The following is a 24,483-nucleotide window of genomic DNA, read 5'->3' as shown; positions in this document are numbered from 1 at the left end:
TCTAAAAATAAAACTTAGCTTATATTTTTTAGCTGTTAAAGAAGCTGATATAACTGTATTTAAATTAACCATATTAAAATTAATATTATTTGGAACTAATATTATTGGGAAAAATTCAAGATCCCCTTTTACTGTATTCTGAATTGCATGCCTCCTAAGAAAAAAGACTTGGGCACACCTCTTCAGCAAAGAAACCAATATCACTCAATACCTCCTAGAAAAGAGAAGACCTCCGCACGGATTGCCGTAAACAAGAAATTTGATCCTTTAGTAGTCGAAACGTAGTGACCTCTTTCGTATTAACCACTACTACGCAGTTTTGTAGCCCGAACTTAGCGACATCTTTATTATTTTCATCCACTGAGAAATTTATGTTCGTTACGTCGGTCTACTGAATTGATCTGTGCTGAGGCCTTCTTTCTCCTAGGAGATGTTGTGTCACTACGGGTTAAAAAAAAAATTTTTTTTTTCAGTTATTCTTTTGATCTTTGGGTGGTTCATGTGGCTGATTTTATGCGGTCTTAAGTTTTTGTGTGCGTGCTCCAAATATTCTCTCAGTCTCTTTTACTCTGGCGTTGTTTAACTATAAAGATCTTTTCGTAACATTTGTGGGAATGACACAAAAATTGCCTTCGATAAAGCAATAAACAATATTTGTTTCGTTTTCTTGTAATTAATAATAAAGCTTTGATTTTAATTTTAAAGAAAATTTAATATTTGATTTTAATTCTCAAATATAGCATTCTAAGATAAATTTGAATTTAATATTTGATCATGGAATTTTATTTTCTATTTGTCTCTATAGCGACTATATATAATTTGAGACTGTAATATATTGAATTGTTTAGGGCGAATTTTTCAAGTCTGACTGTATTTTTTTCTCAAATTCAACTAATAGATTGAACAATAATAATTTTCCAGTGCACAGACATTCATTACAAAATACAGCCAGCTCATTATAAATTTAGCGAGAATAACTATATTGGTCCAGATATATTACTTTAATAATTTCAAAACATCTAATTAAAATTCATCATTTTAATCGAATTTTTCTTTTGGTACTTTTTACCACATGAGTATGATTTATCGAAACTTAAATACATAACGAGTTCATTTACATGTTATACTCAAAATGAGCTAAAGTTATAATTTTTTTTTTCAGCAAGAGTTAGATTCAAAATTTGATTACCATTAAAAAAATCTTGGTTCGTCCCTCTGATTATTCAAAGTAAAGCATGAAGTTAGTTAGTTAAAAAAAACCCAGTTAAGATAATCGTTGAGTAAAATCATTGGAATAATTTTTATTTCAAAAGGAATCATTTGTGAACCAAGTCGTCCTGAAGGTCCTCTTGTGATTAGTAATATTCAGGCTGATTCAGTTCACCTATCATGGAAGCCACCTCTTGAAGATTACGGTGGACCGATATTAGGATATGTTATCGAAGCAAAGGACGTTCTTCATATGGATGTATGTATGAAAGATGTTTATATATTTTTATGGTAAATAAACTAACAAATTTCCTCATTTAAAAAAGCTAAGAGAAAATACCATATAATCAAGGCTAACATAACTCGGGAGAGGGCTGAATTTTTCTCGTACCGGTTTAAAAGATGGTGAAACAATCGCATTTAAAAACGAAATTTTAATCGACGCATTAAATGAAGTAGTATGTTACACCGCCGTCATTTATAATAATTCTAGTCTTCGTTCGCTACAGATAAAATGGACAAAATATTTAGATAAATTTAATGTGTATAGAATCGTAATTCCTTTCTTTTATTCAAACAAAAACGAATTAGCTCCTAGATTATTTAAATATGTGCTTATAATCTGCAGTATTCATTTTAAAAATTTATGTCTTCAATATTTGAATTTAAAAAAAACAAGTATAAATGAAAACTACTATCACCAATTCAAACTGACAAACTTTCAAAATTTTCTCAACGTATAGAGTTCGTTAAAAAAAGTGTGTGATAATAAGTAGTAAGTGCTAATCATCAAATGTTTATATTATTTAATGTCGAACAAACATTAAGAAATTTGATTAACAACCTTGGTACTCGCAACTCGAGAAGAAGTGATTATGCCTAACCACGCTAATTAAATGAGATATAATTGGATATCTGTAAATGACGTCACGCAAGTCTGTCAAACCTGATTGGCTTCTGAATCGACAAATGCCATGATTTACCTACGATGACGTCACTTACAGGTATCTAGTTGTAAGCTGCAGCATTCTCTTAAACGTGTTTATTTCTATGATTTTATTAAGACACTGGCTATTTTCACGATAGTTATTAGAACACTATTTTCAAAACTGTGCACAGTTTTGTTATTTTACACCATTTTCTGAAAGATCAGAAAACTGCAAGTTATATTGCAATTTATATGTTTTAATAAATCAGGAATGTTTTAGTTGGGCTACTTCTTTGATTTTTTGGGCTTTAGTTAGGCTGATTCTTTGATTTTTGCACCAGTAGTTATACAAGTTATAATTATTTTCTCGCAAAATTTATCGCCAAATAAAATTTCTAGCACTTTTCGACAAAAAAAGATTAACAGACACACAACTTTTAAAGAAGAGAAAAAGGAAATGAAAAATTTGAAGCTAAGTTTAAGTGAACTCAAAAGGTGAAAATGTTCCGAGTTGATATCATAATGAATGATAATTGATAGAATGATAAATGATAATTGATGACAATGATAATTGATATAATGATAAATGATACCAAACCTAATACGAAAATCATCGGATGCTAACAAAAGACAGCGAGTGGTTTCTGCTGGTCACGGGGAGGTTTTTGGAAAGTAACCTGCCATTTATTTTTTATTTTAGGTCAGTAAAAATTGAAACTTTTCCTCCTTACAGCTAAAGTACGTAATGTTTAAAACCATTTATTTTATTTTGATATCGTTTAAAATGCTGTGATTTTAATTTAAATTATCTTTGATTTGTTATTTAAGTTATAATTAAAATAATTTTATGTTTACTACATTTTCGTGGACATTGAAAATTCATCTTCTATCAAATAAAAGTGGTAGTGAATTTTTAGATTTTAAAAAATTCCATAACATAAAGTTTAAGCATTTAAACAATCAAATCAAACCTAATTACAATTAGATTTCGTTTAGAATAAAACAGGCTGTCTTATGTTGTATTCTAATATAGGTGTTAAACTATTTTTGGTTTTTAAGGTAAGAAAAATAAATTTTTGGTCAGATGGACAAAATACCGAATATGATGTCACTGGTTTGGAAACATCGCATATTTATCAGTTTCGGGTGTACGCTCAGAATGTGGCTGGACGGAGCGAAGGCTTGTTGAACAAAACTCTGGTCCGAATTAAAGCTGCTAGTAGTAAGTTCGAATTTTCATTAAAACTGTTTTTCGGAAGCTCTCTTATTTGCATGAAATAAAGTTTATCAGTAAATTATACGCATTTTTTTATGACTACTGTGAAATTGTAATAGTTATTTACGACTGTAGGATTAATTTTAGCCCATCTATTATTTGCACATTCTATACTAATTACTAAAATGGTAAAAAATATGAACATTTAGAGTCACAGTTTTGGGGGGGGGGAGCGTTTGTGATTTAATTATTTTGCGATTCAAAAAGTTATTTTAGCACTGCAATGCCTGGTTTCGTAACAATTTTCACAATTTAACAATTATTTGCTTATTTTAGAGATTTTCCTCCAGGTAGGAAAAATTTGCCGAATTTTTGATTTTTAAAAACTTTTATTATTAATCTCTTTGTTGGTCACAAGATTCAGATAAATTTTTACAATAAGATAGGGGAGAGCGTTGTACCTTCTGACTAACAGCATAGCCCTGCCATCAACTGGAGAGTAACAAAACTGACCTGACATAATTGGTCCCTTAGACCAACACTTCCTGGAAGAAAGAAGGCCTCAGCACGGATCAATTTAGTAGTCTGACGTAACTAACATAAACTGTGCAGTAGATGAAAATTATAAAGATGTCACAACGTTCGGGCTACTAAGCTGCGCAGTGGTGGTTATTGCGAAGGATGTCATTACGTTTTGACTACTAAAGGATCAAATTTCTTGTTTATGGCAACTCTAGCTGAGGCCTTCTCTTTTCTAGGAGGTATTACTTAGCACCAAGAGTTAGCGTATGTTAGCTAGCAACTTTAAAGTGAAATTTGTGGGAGCTAGAAAATAAAAATAAAAAAATTTCATCGGAAAGTAAATTATTATTATTTCATTTATTTATTCTTCTATTTCTACTAATTTATTATTTTTTAAAATTAAGATAGTGTATTGAACTTTTAATTGGGTTCTACTACGGTTAGTTAATCTGAACCACTAACGGCAAACGCTTTTACATGCATGTTTTTTTTTTCAATGTGTTATACACCATGAGACTAAATTGTTAAAACGGGAACGAACGGAATCTTGTGCTTATCAAAACGGGAACGAACACTTTCATTTCAAGAAATGAAACTGTTAATGAAATAGATGAAGTTGAAATAATATGTAAATTGCCTTCACCCTCAGAAACAAGGTCTTCAGTGCGGAAAAAGCACTCACTCAAGTTCCCTGTGAATTTCAGTGCATTTGCCATAACCGTGGACTAATCTGATAGATAAAGACCTTTTTTCCATAACGTTTTAAATGTTATAATCATTAAATAAGATTTATTTACTAGATTTTATTTATTTTGAATTTAGTACCAAGGTACAATAACCTGCATTCTAAGGTACAACATGGTGTTGCAAATTGAGATACTTTGCAAGGGTGTAAAAAATAATTTATTACTTCCTTATAAAGTAAAATAGTATTAATTTTGAAGTGGTATAGATTCTTTAAAAAATCTTTAATCCAAGCAAAAATTCCAAGTTAAAATAAAAATATTGTTCTCAAACTGTCCCAAGGTACAACGCCTTCTTCTATAGATTAAAATTATAGCTTGGCTTAAAAATCTTTATCTTCACTTTCACTACAACTTTTTTTACAACAACTATTTAGTTTTTGGGGTGAAAGTGCTTTGATAAACACCCTTAAAATATTTTAAAAAACAGGACCAAGAAACTGAAGCGGTATGACTTGATTCATTCACTTCAAAAATATATGAATAGGAAATAACAGTCGGGTTGCTTCCGTTTTTCGAAAGCAGACGTCCATTTTCAAGACTTACCAGACGTTAATGAAAATAAAAAGTGATTTGAAATATTAAAGTGCTTGAGACACGTCGACTGTTATTTCCTATTTATGTATGTTTGAAGAGAATAAAGTTTTTAATCAAATAGCAACCTTAAAGTAGTAAAAAAATAATAAAAAATTTAAAAAATACGTTAATTTTTTTGTCGATTGTACTTTTTTAGAATTTAAAAAAAAATTACTTATAAATTTTTTAACTAAATTAGATGCATTACATTAAAAATTGTTTGAATTTTAATTTTTTTATGTATATTTTATCTTTACTTCTACTATTTCATCGATTAGAAAAACCTCCAACTCCATCAAAACCTTCAGTTGATATACACGATAATGATTCGGCGTATCTACAGTGGACCGTTCCAACTGTTAATGAAGACCTCAACTACATAATAGAGAGATTCGAACCCAAGTACGGCATGTGGATACAATGCAATAAAGAAATCATAACTAGAACGTCGTATCTTGTGACAGGCTTAACTTCAAACAGAGAATACACCTTTCGCGTCAGCAGCGAGAATGTGCACAGTGTGAGTAAGCCAAGCGAAGAAACTGAGACAATTTATTTAACGGAAACGATATGTAAGTACTAAAAAATAGACAATAAAAGTGTTTGCATTTGAATATTGAAAAATTTTTTTAAATTCTGATCCCCTTGTAGGTGAACAACCTGTAATAATCATTCCAATCGCTGACTGTTTCGTGGAACAGAATGGCTTAGCAGTGTTTGTGTGTGAATTTACTGGTACTCCTCCTATTCAAGTGATATGGTAAAAAAAAAAACCTTATTCAAATCTTATCCTGATAATAAAATGGAAGATAGGGTTAATAATGTTTCAAGATCAATAATTAATTAAAATTTTCAATTTCTCAAAAAAGAACAATGCAATGAATATTGCGAATAATCATTGCAAATAATCTTAAAATGATTTGAAAAAAAAGGATAAAGTTCTTTTACAGTAAGCAAAACTTGCGTAGCAAAAATCAGAATTTGAATTGACATTTTAAATTTGCTTATGATTAGGGTGAAAAACTGAGAGAAACTGCTATGTTAAAAACATCTTTACACCGTCAAATATACACAGAAAGTCAGTGAAAAAACAGGAATTTTTCTTTAAACAGTTTTTCCTGTAAAAAAAAAATTTCTGCATAATTTACAGTTATTTTTTACAGTATATGAAACTTTACATTAGATAAAAAAATATTTATAATTTTATTTTTAAAGCATGAAAAATACAAAAAAAAAAAAAACTTCTGGGTAGAAAATTATGCATAGATTTTAAAATTTTCGTATTTTTACACTACTGATTTTGTATATACTGTGTATACTTCCTTTGAAAGTTTTTGATATAAATTTTTTCATAGCTTTGCTCATACATAATTAATAATCAATCTTTGCAGGACAAAAGATGGAATACGCGTACGAGAGAGTTCTTTTTCCACAATAAAAAGCGAAGCAGGTTTAAAGTCAGAACTGAAACTACAGGAAGTAGAATCTGATGACGATGATGTTATTATTCAATGCATTTTGAAAAATTCTGCTGGAGAAATCACTTCAGAAGCGAAGATTAAAATTCTCAGTAATCTTTTCCTTATTTAACTCAACCTACTTTATCTACTTTAATTAAACGAAACGATTAAAACATTTTAATAAATTTAATTGGTACATTTTTCTTACAAGTAAACTAAATTTTGTAATAAATATATCTTTGTAAATTTTATTTACAAATGTAAAGATACTAGAAGAAATATTCATAATTCAACAAAACTGAACTAAATAAAAAGTCATACATAGTAGTGCTTCTTTTATATTCCGACATCCTAAAATATACTAAAAAACTTTTATTTAAAAAATAAAATGTAAATGTCTTTACTTTTTCAAAAAAAATGAATAAAAAAATTAATGAAAATGTTATTTTGAGGGAAACAATTCGCGAAGAATCTTAATAGGTAATGAAATAGAAAAAAATCAAATTTAAGATACTTATTAAAAATAGTTTTGAAAGATAATTGAGATGATAAGAGGAGAAAGAACTGTTTATAGAATAAATTGTTTAAAAAGAAATATTTGTGAAATGCATAACTATACAAGAGTTTTTCAATTTATCTCTCAAAATAACAGAATTTTTATTCTAATTTTATAGTTTAAGTTAAGTTTTCGGTTAGGGAGGAAAATCTTGAAGTAATCATTTTCAGCCAATAATGTTTTTCATCTCTGAATCGAATTAAAGTTAGCGACTTATTTAAGAACAAAATTGTATATTTTGATTATTTATATTTTAATAATTTGTTTTTAAAACAGAAATAAAATCACGCATGATTTCAGAAACTAAAATATATTGTTCAAATGATGAAATTCTCTTTTATTCGCAACTCAAAAAGTATTTGGGATCTCTCTGGTCCCATATCTCAAAAATAAACTCAGCAACTTAATGCATAATAAAATTAAAAGTGAAAAAAAAGGAATTCTAAAAAAATTATCAAGCAGCATCAGTTGACATAGCAACGCATGCTATGACGACGCATGCGCACTGTTTACTATTACTCTTGAACACAGTTGAAAAGTGTGATGACTTCCAAATAAAGTGCGCACGCCATCAAACCCAAAACAACACCCATTTGGCCAATGGGTAAAAACTATCTGCGAAAAAAAGAAGTCAGCCCAATTGATGAGTGACACTTCGGGTACCCTAATATCTTCAAACATTTTAGACTTTAATATTCTAATCTAATCATTCGAATGAAGCTTGCCAAATTTCCCAAACGTGATTACTTTCTTCCATTTTAGGTCCACCTCGAATCAGTTGTCCACCATCTTATAGAGAGGGACTAACTTACGACATGGATGACACATTGAGAATTCGCATAACAGTGCTTGGGACACCTCTACCAAAAGTGGAATGGTTTCTCAATGAAGAAGTCGTGAGCACCAGTGATGAGTTTGAAGTCATCAGAGATCACGAATCTTTCGAATTAAAAAAGAGAGATGTAACCAGGAATCACTCAGGAAATTATAAATTTCTTGCAACTAACGAAGTGGGTGAAGATCATCTAACCGTTAAAGTTACTGTGTCTGGTACGCATTATGTTTGCTAATATTATTTCTCGCCATGCTAACAGATTTCATTTAAGTATAACTAAATTTCACAAATTTCTGTACATCAAACCATACAACTTAAAAAAAAAAAGTATTTTCTTTAAAATAAAAAAAAGTCTCTATAAAATAGTACAATGTTACAAGCTGTTCAGAAACAGGGGGCATTTTCAAGAATGTAAGGTACTTATGGCATTTGCCTTTATTCAGTTTGGTTTCTTACAAAGCTTTTTTTTTCCCTTTTTTTCAACAAAAAGAAAAATAATAAAATAAATAAACTGCAGTCTTTTCAATCACACTAATTTAATATTTCATTTTAAAACCGGGGTTGAAAAGCCTACCCAATTCTGAGTTTACGACTATCAATGTTCAACTCGCAGCCTTGTAATTGCGAACCCAACCTAGAAGACAAGAGAACCCTTGGATTAAGCATTGGGACAAACTAATCTTCATAGAGGATTTTTTAAGGAATAAACCCACGATCACGTTACATGGAGAGAAAAACGACGAAACCCACCCACAGTTAGCCCGGTAATAATAGGAGTTTGACCCATGATCCGTCTACCACTGAAAATTTACGTCAGCACTGTGGTCGATGCGAGCCGGAGGCAGAATTCGTATCAACCAGCCACTGCGGGGATTCTAATTGGAAGATGAACGTTAAATCCCCTGCGCTCAATTACACTCATTAAAAACATTAATTTTTTAACATAAATATTAGAACTAATAGCTAAATTTGGATCTTTAAAATGTCATTTCTGTTCATAACCTTATAGCCAGATATTTGAAGTAGGTTTTTAATTTAATTACAATGATAATCATATTAAAAACTATTTTAAATAAAAATTGTTCACATTTATGCTTCGAAATGCTTAGGTTATAGGAACTTTATGTTACAATTTTCACTAACTAGCCAAATTATAAGAAAATTAATTTAAAAAAATTTCCCTATTCTCTGTCAAATGTAATTTTAATAATACAAACACTGTCATTATGAAAATGTGACAAGAAACTTGCGATTAAAAAATCGATATTTTCAATAATTGTTTATCACATTTGATTGTAAAAATAAAAAAAAAAAAATAGCAGTTTAATGATTGATGAACTCATTATTTTATTTATATTTTCAACTCTTCGAATTTGTACATTCCAGCTTGTCTGAATTGAAATAAATAAATGTATGCTATTCCAGGTCCACCAGATCCCATAAAAGACGGCCTTATCTTTGATTTTGATGAAGATGAAGGTGTAGTTATAAAATGGAATCCACCCTCTTACGATGGAGGAAGTGAGATATTCAATTACATTGTGGAAAAAAGAATGGTAAGAGAAAGAGATGGAAAAAAACAATAACAATACCAAGGAACTGTTTTTAAATATTGTCATATGTTTTTGCAATACATGTCATACATTTGTCTGATATTTATGCAATACATGTCTTATATTTTTCTTATATTTATGCAATGCATGTTACTACACGTCATAATATTACCATGTATTTATGCAATGCCATATAATAATCAATGCCATATCTTATTACCATATATTATTTTACGAAATTTAATTTGATTGAACTAATGTGTCATTTTTTTAAAAGTTTATTTTATGATTTTATAATTTTAATGATATTTCTAAAATTTCGGATAATAATTTTTAAATTTTGTGTTAAGTGGTTGAAATATTTTGAATGCAAAATTTAAGAGTTTCTCTTTTATTGTTATTTAACCTAAAAAGTAATTATTTCATCAGATTATTCATCTTTCATAATCAGATTTGTTTTAAAATTTTGTTTTCATAAAAAGAAGCTGCGCATTTTTTAAAATTCCAGTAAGTTATATCAAATAAAAAATCCGTTTCTCAACTTTCTGAGATATTTATGCCAGTAAACCAGAATATGGTTCAAATTCCATTCATATTACGTAGCCAGTTTGGGCCAGATTTTATACAGGTTTATGGTTTATCAATAGTATGCATGATCAACTTTGAACTGGTTATTCTGAATGAATAAAATTACCATAAAAATCAACTCTGATGTCTATTTCAGAACTTTCATTTCCTTTTAGGAGGAAGATATCAACTGGTTCAAGCTAGCCACCTCCCGCAACACGTATTTAAATCTCGGAATCTTTGAAGAAACTGAAGGTTGTTACTTTAGAGTAAAATCTATCAACGTTTTTGGCATCAGCGCACCAAGCGAGGAGAGAAAATATTCGAGAACAATGAATTTGGTTGATGATAAAATTGACAAACAAATTGAATACGAGCATGGATTCCTGGCAGACCTCAATCAAGCAAATCAGGCTGATTTGGCAGTAAGAAAAGGTTCCACAAGAGAAAACAATTTCGATAACTGTTCTCCGGGTGAAATTACCACTGATTTCATAAGTCATATCATTCCAAACGACACCGAACTATCTACATCAAACAAATTAATCTGCCATGCAACTGAAGATATGTTAGATTCTTTTACTGAAGGTTTACTGATAACTATGGAAGAAAAGAGTGTAGATTATAAAAACGGTACATATACAATGGATTATAACGAATTTTATTTAACTTGGTTAGAAATTATTTCCTTGGAAAAAGATGTATTTTTCGAGAATAAGCCACTAACTCATAAATGTACCAGGCAATGGAATATGATTGATGTTTCAGTAGAAATATTTGAAGCATTCAGTTGTATTTATCTAAATCTTGCCAATTTTATTACTATAGATGAGGTGACAAGTAGAACAAAATGGTTAATTTTACCATCCCTTTCAACCAAGTTTACTGATTTGATAACGTCACAAATCGAATTTGCTATATGTTCTGTAGTAGAAGAAGTTAATCTTGCTATTATAGTTTTTCAACCTGAAGACCTCGAAACTTGTAAATCATTCCAGAGTCATTTGAATCATTTGAAAGTCTCGGTGACTTGGGACTGCTTTAGACCAATTTTGATAAATGATACACAAATTTTTGAAAGTGTTCACGATTTTATAAATGAAAATAGTGAGCAATACTACAAAATGTGTCCAACTGTGCACCCCTTAGATGATTATGAAACGTTAGCAACTCTAACCCCCATTCCATTAATGAATTGTAAAATGGCTTTAAGTGTGTTGCCCTTTAAGCAAAAAAGCCACACTATACCAACAAAAACACGTGCCTATTCAACTACTGCAAACAATGAATCAGAAGCTTTTGGACGTTTGCGTAAAACATCCGATGAACTTAATTCTTCCTATATAAGGGAATTAGGACTCGATGATGCACTTGAAGGCAATTATGTCTTAGATGCGTTTGAAACAGATATTTTGGAAAAGTCTGCTTCAAGCTTACTTAGTGCTGAAAAGTCCAGGTTAATTTCACTAGATACTAACAAATATATTGATGAAGAGGATACCAAGTTTGATATGGACGATCTTCTTATTTCTGATGACTATATATATGATACTCCTAGCTGGTTACCATTTATATCTCCAAATTCTTCCCTTCCAGACACTTTCAAAACTGAAACAGTTGAATTTAAGGAAACCGAAGAAGACCATTCCCCTACGCTAGCGCAAGGAGTTTCCTTGAAAGGCAAAAGCTTTGAAGAATTATTACTTATTGCCGAACAAGTGGAGAAGAGTTTCTCACAAAAAGCGCAACAGATTGAATCGTTAGAGAATATTCTGCACGAAGAATTGGATTCCTTAGAGAAGGATTTACAAGTTGTTCACGAAATTCACCAGAGTCTTAATGGCAATACCATTGAAAAAGACGTTGCCTTGACGGATGAGCGCAAGACAAAAGCAATTGATCTAATCGACTTTTCTGAAGATGTATGTGATATGAAAACTGAGGAACCCAAGCTGGAGTCTTATCCTCCGAAAATTATAACTCACTTGCAAAATAAAGTGGTACAGAGGGGTTCGCGTGCAAGACTATATTGCTCAATAACAGGTGATCCAGCCCCAGATGTTGTTTGGCTCAAAAATGGAAAGTTGTTGAAAGAAAAATCTCGATACATCTTTAATGATTTGGTAAGTTAATCAAACTAGGAATGCTAAAGATTTTACAAGGTAAAATGGTTTTTAAAATCTAAATAGGACAATTTTAAACAGAGATATTTTTTAACAAAATATAAAAAAATAAAGTCCTATTTTAATATGTACTTTGTCTGTTTCCACACTGGAGATCAAAAAAAAAGAACTTCTATTTGACAAAAACTCGAAGTTTCTTTAATAGCTTAAGCGTTGGCGAGTTTAATTTCATTAATTAAACATATAGTATATTCCGTTGTATAAACAGTAATCTAGAAATTTCATGTAGTTTGAAAGAGTGAATATATTTTTTTAAATATGTAAACAGTTTCCTGCCGTTTTAATAAGACTTGAAGGCTCCACTCACCAACCCCTATGGTCGTTGGCGAAAAAGATGAAAACCATGGTAAAAGAAGATGGGTCTCCCAAGATCTATAGATTATATACCGATTGGAGATAAAACGGGCTCAGCCCATCTTAATGCCTAACGTAAGCTAGGGTTCATTATCTGAAGTATTCAGGGGCGAATGAGCTTTGAATAATGATAAAGTTTTCATACACTTTCTTTCAACTTTTAAATTAAACGACTATACAATAATTCCTTTAGTGCAGTCATATATTATTATTTGGTATGTTTTATATTATTATTAGGTACAGTTTACAGTTACGTAAACAAAAACGTAAAAAATATAATACATTAAATATTCAAAACTAAGAAGTGTTTTATCTTTAAATAAGTAGTCTTAGTAATTGGCCTTTCTCTTCGCAAGTTTCGGATTTATCTCTTTGCAAATTTCGGGCCTTATCTGTTATATTACATTTCAGCCTCGGCATGATCAGACATATATATAATTTCTCTCTGTTTTCCGATGTATGTTGGCTCGAATTTGAAAACTTCGAACTCGAGTGGCCTCGGACCAGAAAAAAATGAGCCCAAGCTCATTTCTAATGCCAGCGTGTAACTCTACTATAACGTGTCAAACAAAACGTTATTACGTACCAAACGATATAATTGGCCGATAAATAGACTGCATAGATTGATTTCACGATAAACATTGTACACATACGCAAAACTAAAACCGGACATTGTGAATAACTTTTAATCTAATGATCAGATCTTTACGTTCTAAGACTCAATCTTAAAGGTTCAAGAGAGTATAGCCTTGAAAATGTTACTTAATTAGTGCAGACGATATTTTAAGTTACGAAATCAGACACAAAAAAGTACTTTCTGCGGATAAACATACCTTTTTTACTACAAATTCGGATATTTGACCCCGAAACATAGAAGGCAGCCGTAATCTGGGAAATATAGTCCCCATAATTTGGTCAGGACAGCTGATTGGTCACAAGTTTTGACCCCTTAATGTTATTTTAATTTGTGTATTTCCCCATATCTAGAGAACTTTTCCAGCGAATTGAACACTTTTTGCTCACAATCATAAAATTCGTTTATCCAAAACTAATTCCATATTAAAAATAATTTTTAATAATTATTAATTTTACTATTTTATTCAATAAAAACGGAACAATTTTATGTTGTAAAATATACAAATATGTGCCTAATTTTTAAGAATGCAATCTTATAAAGTAAGTTACAAAACTTGAACAAAATGAGACCAATAGATCCTGAGAAATCGAATTATGAAAAAGTCGTATTTTTAAAATTTGAATTAGCAGGAACTAATGGACCGATTTCTCACAAATTTTGTATTTCGTCACTTAAAATTTTACTCTTTAAAATGATATGAAAAATTGTATACCTCACAATTTGAAATAGTTTCTGACTATTGTTAAATAAAATAGTAAAAACTAATAAATATTTACTAAAAGTTGTATTTTACATAGCACATTAAGCGAAATTTATTTTTGTAAGCAAAAATTTTTCAACTCGCTTAAAAAGTTCTTGATATATGTATTCGCAAAAAGTAAAATTAACATTAAGGGGTGGAAACTTAGGGCCGCTCTCCTGACCAAACTATTGGGACCATATTTCCCATTTTACGGCTATTCCATATATTTCAGGGGTCAGAAATCAAACTCAGTCGAAAAAATAAGTACGCTAATTCAGAAAAAGTATGTTTTTGTATCTGTTTTCGTAACATAAAATATCGTCTGCATTAATTAACATATTTTGGGGTATCCCATCGAACTATTAAGACGACTGAGTCATAGAACGTGAAGATCCGATCATTAGATCAAACGTCATTCAGGTTAGTCCGTTTTTTATTTTACGCATTGTACGTGTATTTTCCTCAATGCTGTTTGTTAAATTTACTAATTAAACTATTCAAATTAAGATGTATCCCATAAAAAAAATTCCCATTAAAGTAAGTATTCTGTATTACAGATGGAGTTTGGCTTTTATGTTGATATTTACAGCATTAAATCAACCGACAGTGGACAGTACATATGCTTAGCTACCAATCCTCACGGTTCTGCACAAACGGAGGCTTATTTGCAAGTAATAGGTAAAATCTCATTTTACAACGGACCTAAGTATCTTACAACTATTCTTATTCTGATTCAAGCATTGCGTTCTATTAATTACTGCGCACATATTCAAAGTAAATATTCTGCATAATTTGACGTTTTTTTTCTGTTTATAAATTTACTACGGTTTTTCTATGGCAAGATTTGCTGTGTAGCCTAGATAAATTCTATCACAATAAATGTTTCAAGAGCCGCGATGGCTCAGGGGATAGAGCGTTCGCCTTCCAATGAGGCGAACCTGGAGGCGATCCAATGAGGCGATACGAATTCCGCATCCGGCTTGCACCGACCACAGTGCTAATGTGAAATATCCTCAGTGATAGACGGATCATGGGTTAGAGCCCCCTTGTCGTCAGGCTAACCGTGGGAGGCTCTCGTGATCTCTCTCTCCGTGTAACGGAAATGCGGGTTAATTCCATCGAAAAGTCCTCCACGAAGGCAAATTTCTCTCAATACTCGATCCAAGAGTTCCCTTGTTTTCTGTATTGGGTTTAAAATTACAAGGCTATGGAGTTGAACATTAATACTCGTAAACCCATGAAATTGGGTCGGCTGTTAAACGACGGTTATAGAAAAAAAATTTCCAGATAGACTTGTAAGGTTGATTTTAATGTAGCAGCAACCTTTATCACAAGACTCCAACAACGCTCATTAATAAACAAACCATGCAAGCTTGAAACAATGTTAAATTTAACTATGCTAGGTTTACGCAAAATTCGCACCAAAAATCAAACATACATTTTAAAACCTTCAAGATAGAATTTATGTGCCGCAGCTGGAAAATACTTCCATGAGAACTTTCAAACAATGAAATGAGTGCCATTATTTACGAGATCTTAATATAAGTACGGAATCTTGAAAACTTCCACTGTATCCTTCCGCTTATGTTATGTGTACGAGATGGTGTGTAATCAAGGAATAAATTCTAGGAATTTTTATCATTGAGATTCATCTTTCAAATCACGCGCATTATTTCTATTCGAAAGAACTTTTCTCCCAGTTCGTGAGCTACAAATCCATTTAAAGAAATAATGGTGGCCACGTTGATGCACAGAATGATCGGATCAAATTTTAAGTTAATACATTAAATTAATTAATTTAATACATAAAATTAAACTGATATCAATTTTAGAACATTTTCGATTTACTTTTACTTCTTTACAAGCATCGTTGAGAAAATATGAGATAATAGCATCACATGAAAAAATAATAGTATTAGCTGAAAGTTAAGATGAGTAACAAAAAATGGTAGCCCTATTACGTTTGTCAATTGAGCAACCCTATCGGCAATTGAGTATAGAGTGGAGGTTACGTTTACAATTGCTCTTATTTTTTTCACGTGTGATATACCCATTACAATAGCACAAGTATAATTTATACATAATTATAAATAGAGCCAAACATTCCTGAAAAGCTGGAGCATGATAATTCACTTTCTCGGATTCATATCAATTAGGGAAGAACCTTAACATTCTCAATTTCAACCACCTTAAGACTAGAAACGATGCTCACATTTTATGTAAAGCTCCATGTTTATATGACTCGTGTAACATCCGTATAAGAAAGCAAAGCATAAGCTGAATAAATTCAATGTTAGTAGTTTCCTCTACTTTTTCCATATTTATTTCAGTGTCTATATTTTTTTGATATGGTGTAATTATATGTGTTTTTGTTTTTGACTTAAAAATGTAAAATGTTATTATTCTAATATGAAGGTGAAAGGGAAGACAGCCCAGAGGTGCCCAAATTTTTAGACTGCCCTGATGATGTGACGGCCACTGAGGGAGAAACGGTTTCTCTCGAATGGAAAATGACTGGCACACCAGTTCCGAACGTCATTTGGTAATTACGTTGAGAATTTTTCACCCTAATTACAGTACTTTATCGTAACAGTTATTATGTGATGAAACATCATTGATTAAAAACATCGACTAAACCAGAAAATAAGCACTCACCACCTGACAAGTCAACAAAAAAAGTGGCGAGTTAAATTAAATAAACAACCGATGACTTTCTTATGTCAATTTTTTTCCTAGGAAAATTGTTAAATGAAAAAAGTACATCCATGCTGAAAGGCTCTGGAAAAAAGAATTTTCTCTCAAATGTTTAATGTCTCCATTCAAAATTTTGATTCTTCAGATTCCATCAATTTTTGTTGGAAAGATGCATTGAAAAGAGAGTTCCTTAACATATAATTTCGTTAGAGTTCGTTAAAGATATTTTGCCTCCCCCAATGTTTTTAAATAAAGTCTTTTAAAGTCAGTATGTTTAACTAAATTTTGCCACATATTTATATTTTTATTGTAATTAACTTTTAATATAGCCGTGGATTATTTCCCATATAAATAGTTTTTAAAAAATATATAATTTAATCTGAGCAAAAAATAAGTTTGCAAAAAGTGGCTATTAAATAAAAAGAACCAAAAAATATCGGTCTCCGACTTATTAGGTTAAAGGAAAAAGTGGCTACTGAGTGTCTACCAGCCACAGGCTAATAAGTGAAAATCTGAATTTTTAGGCTTAATATCGACTATACATGTTAAAAATAAAATAGTTTATGCATTATTTCTCTTTTTAGGTTTAAGAATGCTGAGAGGATAGAGACAAATTTACGAGTGGATGTTTACAGCAACCATAAAGGAGCATGCCGACTTAAAATCCACAGAGCGGATGAACAAGATAGCGCTATATATTCTTGCTATTTAGAAAATGAAATTGGTTCTGCTGTATCAACAGTTCTAATTTCTGTCAAAGGTACATTAATTTATCCAAAATTTTTATTTACCAATCAGAAAATAAACCTTATGTACATTAAATTTTAGAAATTATTCCATTCATCATGATTTCGAAAAAGAAAAAAAAATGCCTGTACAATGCGCAAGTAGAATGCACACGAAAGAAAAACGGTTTGGAAAATGTTTTTGACTTTAAAAAATAAATGCCATTCGATTCAGCACTGAAAACATATACTTGATTTTAAATAAGTATAGGGATACAAATAAAAAAATTTCTGAGCTAATATTAAGAAGTAAGAATCATAAATATCAGTTAACTTTTAAAAAAAGACTAGTAATTAATTCAACTACCTTTCGAAAATTAATTAAAAACGTTAAGGGAAGTAATATTTTTTTATTTTTAATTGGGTCGTTGCAATTAATCACGTGGTAGTGTATAATTACGTGGTTGTGCATGGCGCGTAAACGTTACAGCTATAAGGAGATAATTATTTTTTCTCTATGAATCAATCGTCAGATTTAATTGGATAACTGCCAGTGATGAGTCGAACCTGATAGGTTGACCCTCGTGACGTCGCTTGCAAGTCTCGAATTCATAAAAAGTTGAAAATTACATTGGTGTTAGATTTCGCTTACAGTTGTATTGGTTTATTCAGAGAAAAGAAGTTTTTGCCTTATAATAGAATTTGCAATATTCCATTTATTTTCACAATGAAATTTTTTTTTTCAGAAGACAAGTCTTCGTTACGAAATATTGAACTAAATCAATCTTGTCAAGAAAATAAATCCATCTTTGAAAGATATCAGAGTTCATCATCCAGTGAAAGGCGAGTATATAATATATAATGTCTCTTAAATAATTGATTTGTTTCAGCAAATTGCAGGGTTTTTTTTAAGGAATACTTAGTATATCTATAATTATAATGATTTTTTTTTTCCGGTTAAGCGGGAAAAACTTTTGAAAAATTTGTGTCTTAAAATGTAATTTAATATATGTAAATAAAATTCTATTCCAGTTCAGGCCGTACGCAAAAGTTTCATGGGTGTGCAACATACAAATAACATTTGCAAAAAACTGCCTATCCTAAATGGCTTCCTAACGATTTAAATAACGATCTAAAACTCAATTTGTGCATAGACTTAATTGGAATAGACATTATGGTGGTATCGCCATTAAATGTTCTAGCGTAAGCGGTTTCAAGCTGTCAAATACGATCATAAAGAAGTATTCAAAATTTTATAACTCTGTATAAATATCATCTGATTTCTAAATGGATCAAAAATTGTGAAAGTTTTATACTTCTAATACTACATAGAATTTTTTATCGATCTACAATATCGCTTAAAAGTTGCTATTTCTCTATAAAAATATTTGTACCAACGCCATCTGAACAGCACCGGAATTTTTATTGAGCTATATAATGTGGCAGATGATACTTTTTTCCTCCATTCAAAATTGAATTCTGCCACCATAATGGACAAATTAAAACTTCGGTAATGTTGAGTGAACTGAAGATATTGAATTATTATTCCGATTTTCTTACAGGTATTCTTTTTTTCAAAATAACAATATTAGCTAAGCCAACATCACTCATCACTCAGCCTCATCACTCATCAACAAATCAATAAAATCTATACCTTTATATAAATGTTTAGATTTTAAGCACTTTTAGTCAAATTTGCAATTTTTTTGGTTTTTGATTATCAATTAAGATAGATTAAGATAATGACGGTTTTACTCATTTTTTAATGATGGTAGTTGACTTTATTTCCACACGACTGCTAAAAGATTTAGGACATACTTTGAAATAATTTTTTTTTAAAAAGGCATATATTTAAAATTTAATTTCTCAGGAACTATTCGACCAATTTTGCTCAAAATTTAGATTTTGCCATGCAAAATTACATTACTTAAAATGTTGAAAAAATTTGCATACTTTACAATTCAAAATGTTTTCGAGTATTATTGAATAAAATATTAAAAAATAATAAATATTAACTAAAATTTATTTTTTGCATGAAATTATCTTTAGATAAACGAATTTTTAAATTGTACACAAATTTTTCTTAATTTGTTTAAAAAGTTCTCGTGATGTGGCGAAATACGCAAAAAGTAAAATTAACATTAAAGTTTAGATAACTCTCTCAAACTTTAGATAGCTCTTCCGACCAAACTATCGAAAACATATTTCCCAGATTGCGGCTATTCTTTGTATTTTGAGAGTCAGAAATCAGATTACGTTGAAAAAAAAGTATGTTTATTCAGAGAAAGTACGTTTTTGTATAGGATTTCGTAAGTTAAAATATAGTCCGTATTAATTAATTAGCATTTTTGAAGTCACCCCTTTCAACCATTGGGATTGAGTCCTAAAATGGGAAGATCCGATTATTAGATCAAAACTTATTCAGGATGATCAATTTTTTGTGTACTGTACTTCACGCATTAAATATCAATAAAATTAACGGGTTAGTAAATTAAATTTTCAGCTAATGCATTTCACTGATTTAAAACTTTAAAATACATGTCTCATTCGGATTTAACAAGAATAGTAACAACAGATTAAATAAAAATTATGTCGAAATGCCTTTGAGATAGTTTATAATGATTATAAATGTAATTTTGTTTGCTTTACACTTGTCACTTTTCCTACCGAAAAGAAAGTCATCCTCCTAATTATTGAAAGAAAAAGTTTATTGATTTAGTTAAAAAAATCATTTAAAGTAAATATTAAAATTCTGACTGAGGCTGAAATCAACGTTAAAATGCTTTTTTTTTAATTTACAATAGTAATAATTTTTATATTCTTATTTTCAGCGATATTTGTTGTGGGAAAATGCCAAATCCAAAAATTCCAAAGGATCAAGGTAAATCTAGAAACCTTTTAATTTTTAAACCTCTTTATTAAAAGGCTTTTAGGTTCTTCATTTTATAAAGTAATGATGAAATAAACTCTTAACTTCACAAACAAAAAATGGAAATAATACGTTATCCAATGGTTCAGTTGGACTAGATAATTTTGCTAGTGAAAAGTTTTGACGTCTGTTTAATGATTTAAGAATAGAGACACCATTATTTCTCAGAATTTTTTGAAACGTAAATCCCACGAATTCGGAATCCCACACTGGAATCGGGAGATTAAATGGTCGTACGTTCGTTAATAAATGCTGAATCTGCTGAGCATTTATGCAAGAGTGTTGTGAGTTGATGAATCCGGATACTATGATCGTACGTTCATTAGCATATGCTGAATTCACCGAGCATTTACATAAAAGTGTTTTTAAGTTAATGAATCTTACAAACACATCTCTTCATGATGTTACACACTAACAAATAAAATGCAGTTGCAGGAGGGTTGAGAGTTCGTTACTCAATCGAAGAGCGTGATCAAAGAACTACGTATCTGATTTGCTGTCCAGTCGTGGATCGCGATCGTGATCATTGTAATTTTCTGATTACGCTATCAGGCCTCAAATCAGTTTTTCAGTTCTTTCTGATAATATTTTAAAGTTAATGTACATTTATGTAACACGCAATGGCATGACTATTATTGAATTAATTATATATTGAAGTTATATATTAAGCAATCAATTATATGTTGAAATGAGTTATCACAAAGCACGATAATTAAAATTACTAATTCGAATGATTAATTACTTAAAAAGTGTTCTAAAGTAGACTGATGGTTTTCAAAAATTTAATACAGACAAACATGTAAAGTTACAAAAAAATAAACTCCAGCAAATTTATATGAGAGAAAAGTCCCACATATAAGATTATAATTCTCCTAAAAGATGGAGTTTTGAGTCTCTTCAACTGTTCCTTGCGTTGCGTTTTGATGCTTTCAAATTTCGTCCTCCAATTACGACATGTAATTCTGCCTGATGGTGGACATTTTGTAAATTTTGTTACATTGAAAGAGTTTTAAACAATAATTTTTATGCATTGGAAGAATTTAAAAAACTGTTGTCGTATTTTTAATAGGTTTTTCCTTCATTTGCAAAATTACTCTTTGTAGCGCCATCTGTGGAAACCTTTTTTAACTAAATTAAGAATTTTGGAAGGATTTTTGTTGTTCCTTTTCCTTTTAATTTACGACGCACTAGAGCTGCACAATGGGCTATTGGCGACGGTCTGGGAAACATCCCGGAGGATTAAATTTTGGAAGGAAACATTAACTCCATGTCATATGAAATTGCTTTAGTTTTGAAGAACTGTTTTGTTAACCTTAACTGTTTTCATGCAATAAAATTTTGAAAAACTGCCTAATGTAGAACCCTCTGTACATAATAAAGTTAACAGTAGAATAATTCTGTTCTCGAATTATTATAGTATGATTAATAACAACTGTAAGGGTGATATGTTGATTGTTCATTGAAGCTGTCAGCAACATTCCGGGTCCACCTAGCACCCTCAGTATATTCAGCGTAGGACGAACATGGGTGATGTTATCCTGGTCTCCGCCTATGAGTCATCTGACAAAGAAATCCAGTCTAACATATCTTATTGAAAGTAGACTATTAAACAGCAGTCACTGGAAAGAGGTTGGCAAGACGAGAAATACTATATACACAGCTCACGGCTTTAAGTGTAAACGGTAAGAATTTTTCTGGTCTCATCTCATTATTTCATTCGAAATAGAAAATATAATTTAATCAGTCTTCAATAGTTTTTTTAATACCTTTTTTGTTTATGAATATGCTTATTGATCTACTAAAACCTTTAAACTATAGGATGATTTTATCTAAAAATTGTACTTTTTCTTCAAAAGGATCATATACTTATATAAAATACTGATAAACAAACATTAGATATCTTCTTTTGATATCGTTTAAACATGATATTTTTTTAAATGTAGATAGTTTTTTTTTATTCCATTAGCATCAACTATACTGTACAAATAGTAAGTTAAACGACTATACAAATACTTTGCGAATAATAAGTTAATGTACAGACTGTAATGTTGCACATACTGTGCAATTTATTAGTTAAAACGAAACTCTAATCAGCGAAACAAACAAAAATTAACTTGCAGTAAAAGTTGAATTTAACTAAGTATTAAAAATTATGGCTTTTATGCATTACTTTTTTATGATATCTAAAATAATTTCTTACAACAGAAATGCCAAGTAAAAACGATAATCAAAATTAAACCAGCTATCATTTATATTCTATTATAAATGTTAAATATTTTTTCCTATTTAGAACACGTACAAAACACAGGAGAAGGAAAATTCAATTTATAAATTCTAAAATTCTATTTTATAGAAAAGCCTCAGCTTTCATTATTTGTTTATTTACTATGTTTTTAATTTCTAAAGAACAAATTTCTGATAAATTTTACGCAATAATAAATATACCTCAGGGTCACGGAGCCAAAATAATCCTTCATTTTTTATTTACAACTTGAAAAAGAATAGGCTTCTGTCGAAAAGTTATAGGATTTAATCAATAACACTTCCGTAACGTAAAAAAATTTATGCCGTGATGATAAGGAAATAAGCACTATTAGTGTAATGGAAAAGGGTTCAATCTGGCGACTTAAAGCCCATCAGCTATTCCGGGAAGTAAAGATGGCTAATGCGCTATGCTGATTTTATTGACACCATCCTTTTGATCTTATTGACATCATCCTTTTGCAATATAGAGCCTTACCAAACATACCTTTAAGACCACTATGTAGCTTTTGAGGGAGAATGCTTTACTAATGATTATTATTGTAAGTGTATCAAGCTAAAAAAATTTTTTCTTTAACCTTTTTTTCTTATTTTATTTCTTTAACTTTCTAAGATATCGTATATCATAGTCGAATATTTGTTTTCTTTAAATTTAATAAACGTTTTTTCTTTAACCATCGTTCGAAATGAATACAACAATCAATGAAATTTCATGAAAAGTTTCTTTTGAATTCCTTCCCATAAAGTTTTTGTGTGAAATAAGCAAATTCAGAATTATTATGTTATTTATTAACGATAAAAATTTATAAATCAATCTCGATGTGTCAACATAGATTCTTTCTCTTTTAGTTCTTACGCATTTAGAGTGTCAGCAGGGAACAGTTACGGTTGGGGTCGCCCAGCTGTTTTATCACAACAAGTGAATTTTCTATCAAGGTGACATTTATATATCTGGAATTTTTATGACCAATTTTTATGTCTTTATTTTATACTTTTTGTGGAAAAAAAAGTTAATAAAGTTACAAAAAAAGTGTATTCAATTTATTTTGCTCCTTATAGTAGTTTTTTTCTTATGTCAATAATATTTCAAATAAATCTTCGAAGTTTGAAATTTGTAATTTGAGTTTACCGTAATACTGATTGAGTTTATCATAAAGTCACTTAAATTTATGAGGAAAAATTACTATTACTACTGTTCTTTCAAGAATTTACGATTATAATAATAGTTAGGAAAGAAAACGATTTAAGAATTGATATTTTTAGCAAAAATGTATGTAGTGCGTCTCCCACAGAAAAAAATCGCTTGTTTTCTTAGGAGAGAATACAAAGAAGTACAAGGCAATACGAAATAACCACTCTTAATAAAGTTTTAGAGTTCTTGTCAAAAATGAAGTCAGGTAAATCCATATATTAGTAGTCTGAATTGAAAAAAGCGATATTAAAAAAATAATTAAAATGATTTATTAAATTAATACTTAAATGAGGAAAAGATGAAAATAATGAAGTCTGTTGAATATTTAACGCGGAAGGTGAGATAAATCATTTAAACTGTTTTTGATGTTTTTAATACCGCTACCTCATTAATGTTTTGGCAGACTTTTGTAATGTGTTTCTTTCTTCCAGCTGAAATGTATTAAGTGAGTCCTGATGGGGACTTTTTCAATACCATCTGAAGAAGAATACTAAAAATATATGTTGTGTTAATTACGTCAGATCCTGTATATACAGAAACGTATAAAATTATAAGTGCGTAATAGTAAATATTTTCGAAATAAATTCATGCATTTCGAAT

General features: G+C 30.2%; 1 protein-coding gene across 1 annotated transcript; it reads left to right on the top strand.

Annotated features, from left to right (window-relative positions):
• The first annotated feature begins 147 nt into the window (after nt 1–147).
• Nucleotides 148–23,733, top strand: MnM (myomesin and myosin binding protein). Its single transcript, XM_087168873.1, has 16 exons — nt 148–281; nt 1,282–1,468; nt 3,197–3,359; nt 5,473–5,766; nt 5,846–5,954; nt 6,586–6,764; nt 7,973–8,260; nt 9,471–9,601; nt 10,342–12,288; nt 14,639–14,759; nt 16,497–16,623; nt 17,360–17,535; nt 18,247–18,343; nt 20,332–20,381; nt 21,895–22,111; nt 23,541–23,733. Exons 1-16 carry the CDS (start codon nt 148–150, stop codon nt 23,629–23,631), a joined length of 4,311 nt encoding a protein of 1,436 aa, XP_087024999.1. The 3' UTR covers nt 23,632–23,733.
• The last annotated feature ends 750 nt before the right edge of the window (nt 23,734–24,483 follow it).

Source organism: Parasteatoda tepidariorum, chromosome 7, assembly GCF_982258835.1.
Source record: "Parasteatoda tepidariorum strain Cologne lab strain chromosome 7, Ptep-v5.0, whole genome shotgun sequence".
Taxonomy (NCBI): Eukaryota; Metazoa; Arthropoda; class Arachnida; order Araneae; family Theridiidae; genus Parasteatoda; species Parasteatoda tepidariorum.
Note: the sequence above shows the minus strand (reverse complement) of the source record. Positions and strands in the feature narration are given on the sequence as shown.

Coding starts and splice junctions, on each gene's coding strand:
- MnM (XM_087168873.1), top strand. CDS start 148: ATGCCTCCTAAGAAAAAAGACTTGGGCACACCTCTTCAGCAAAGAAAC. Junction 5,767..5,845: donor TTATTTAACGGAAACGATAT/GTAAGTACTAAA, acceptor ATCCCCTTGTAG/GTGAACAACCTGTAATAATC. Junction 17,536..18,246: donor AGTTCTAATTTCTGTCAAAG/GTACATTAATTT, acceptor TTTTTTTTTCAG/AAGACAAGTCTTCGTTACGA.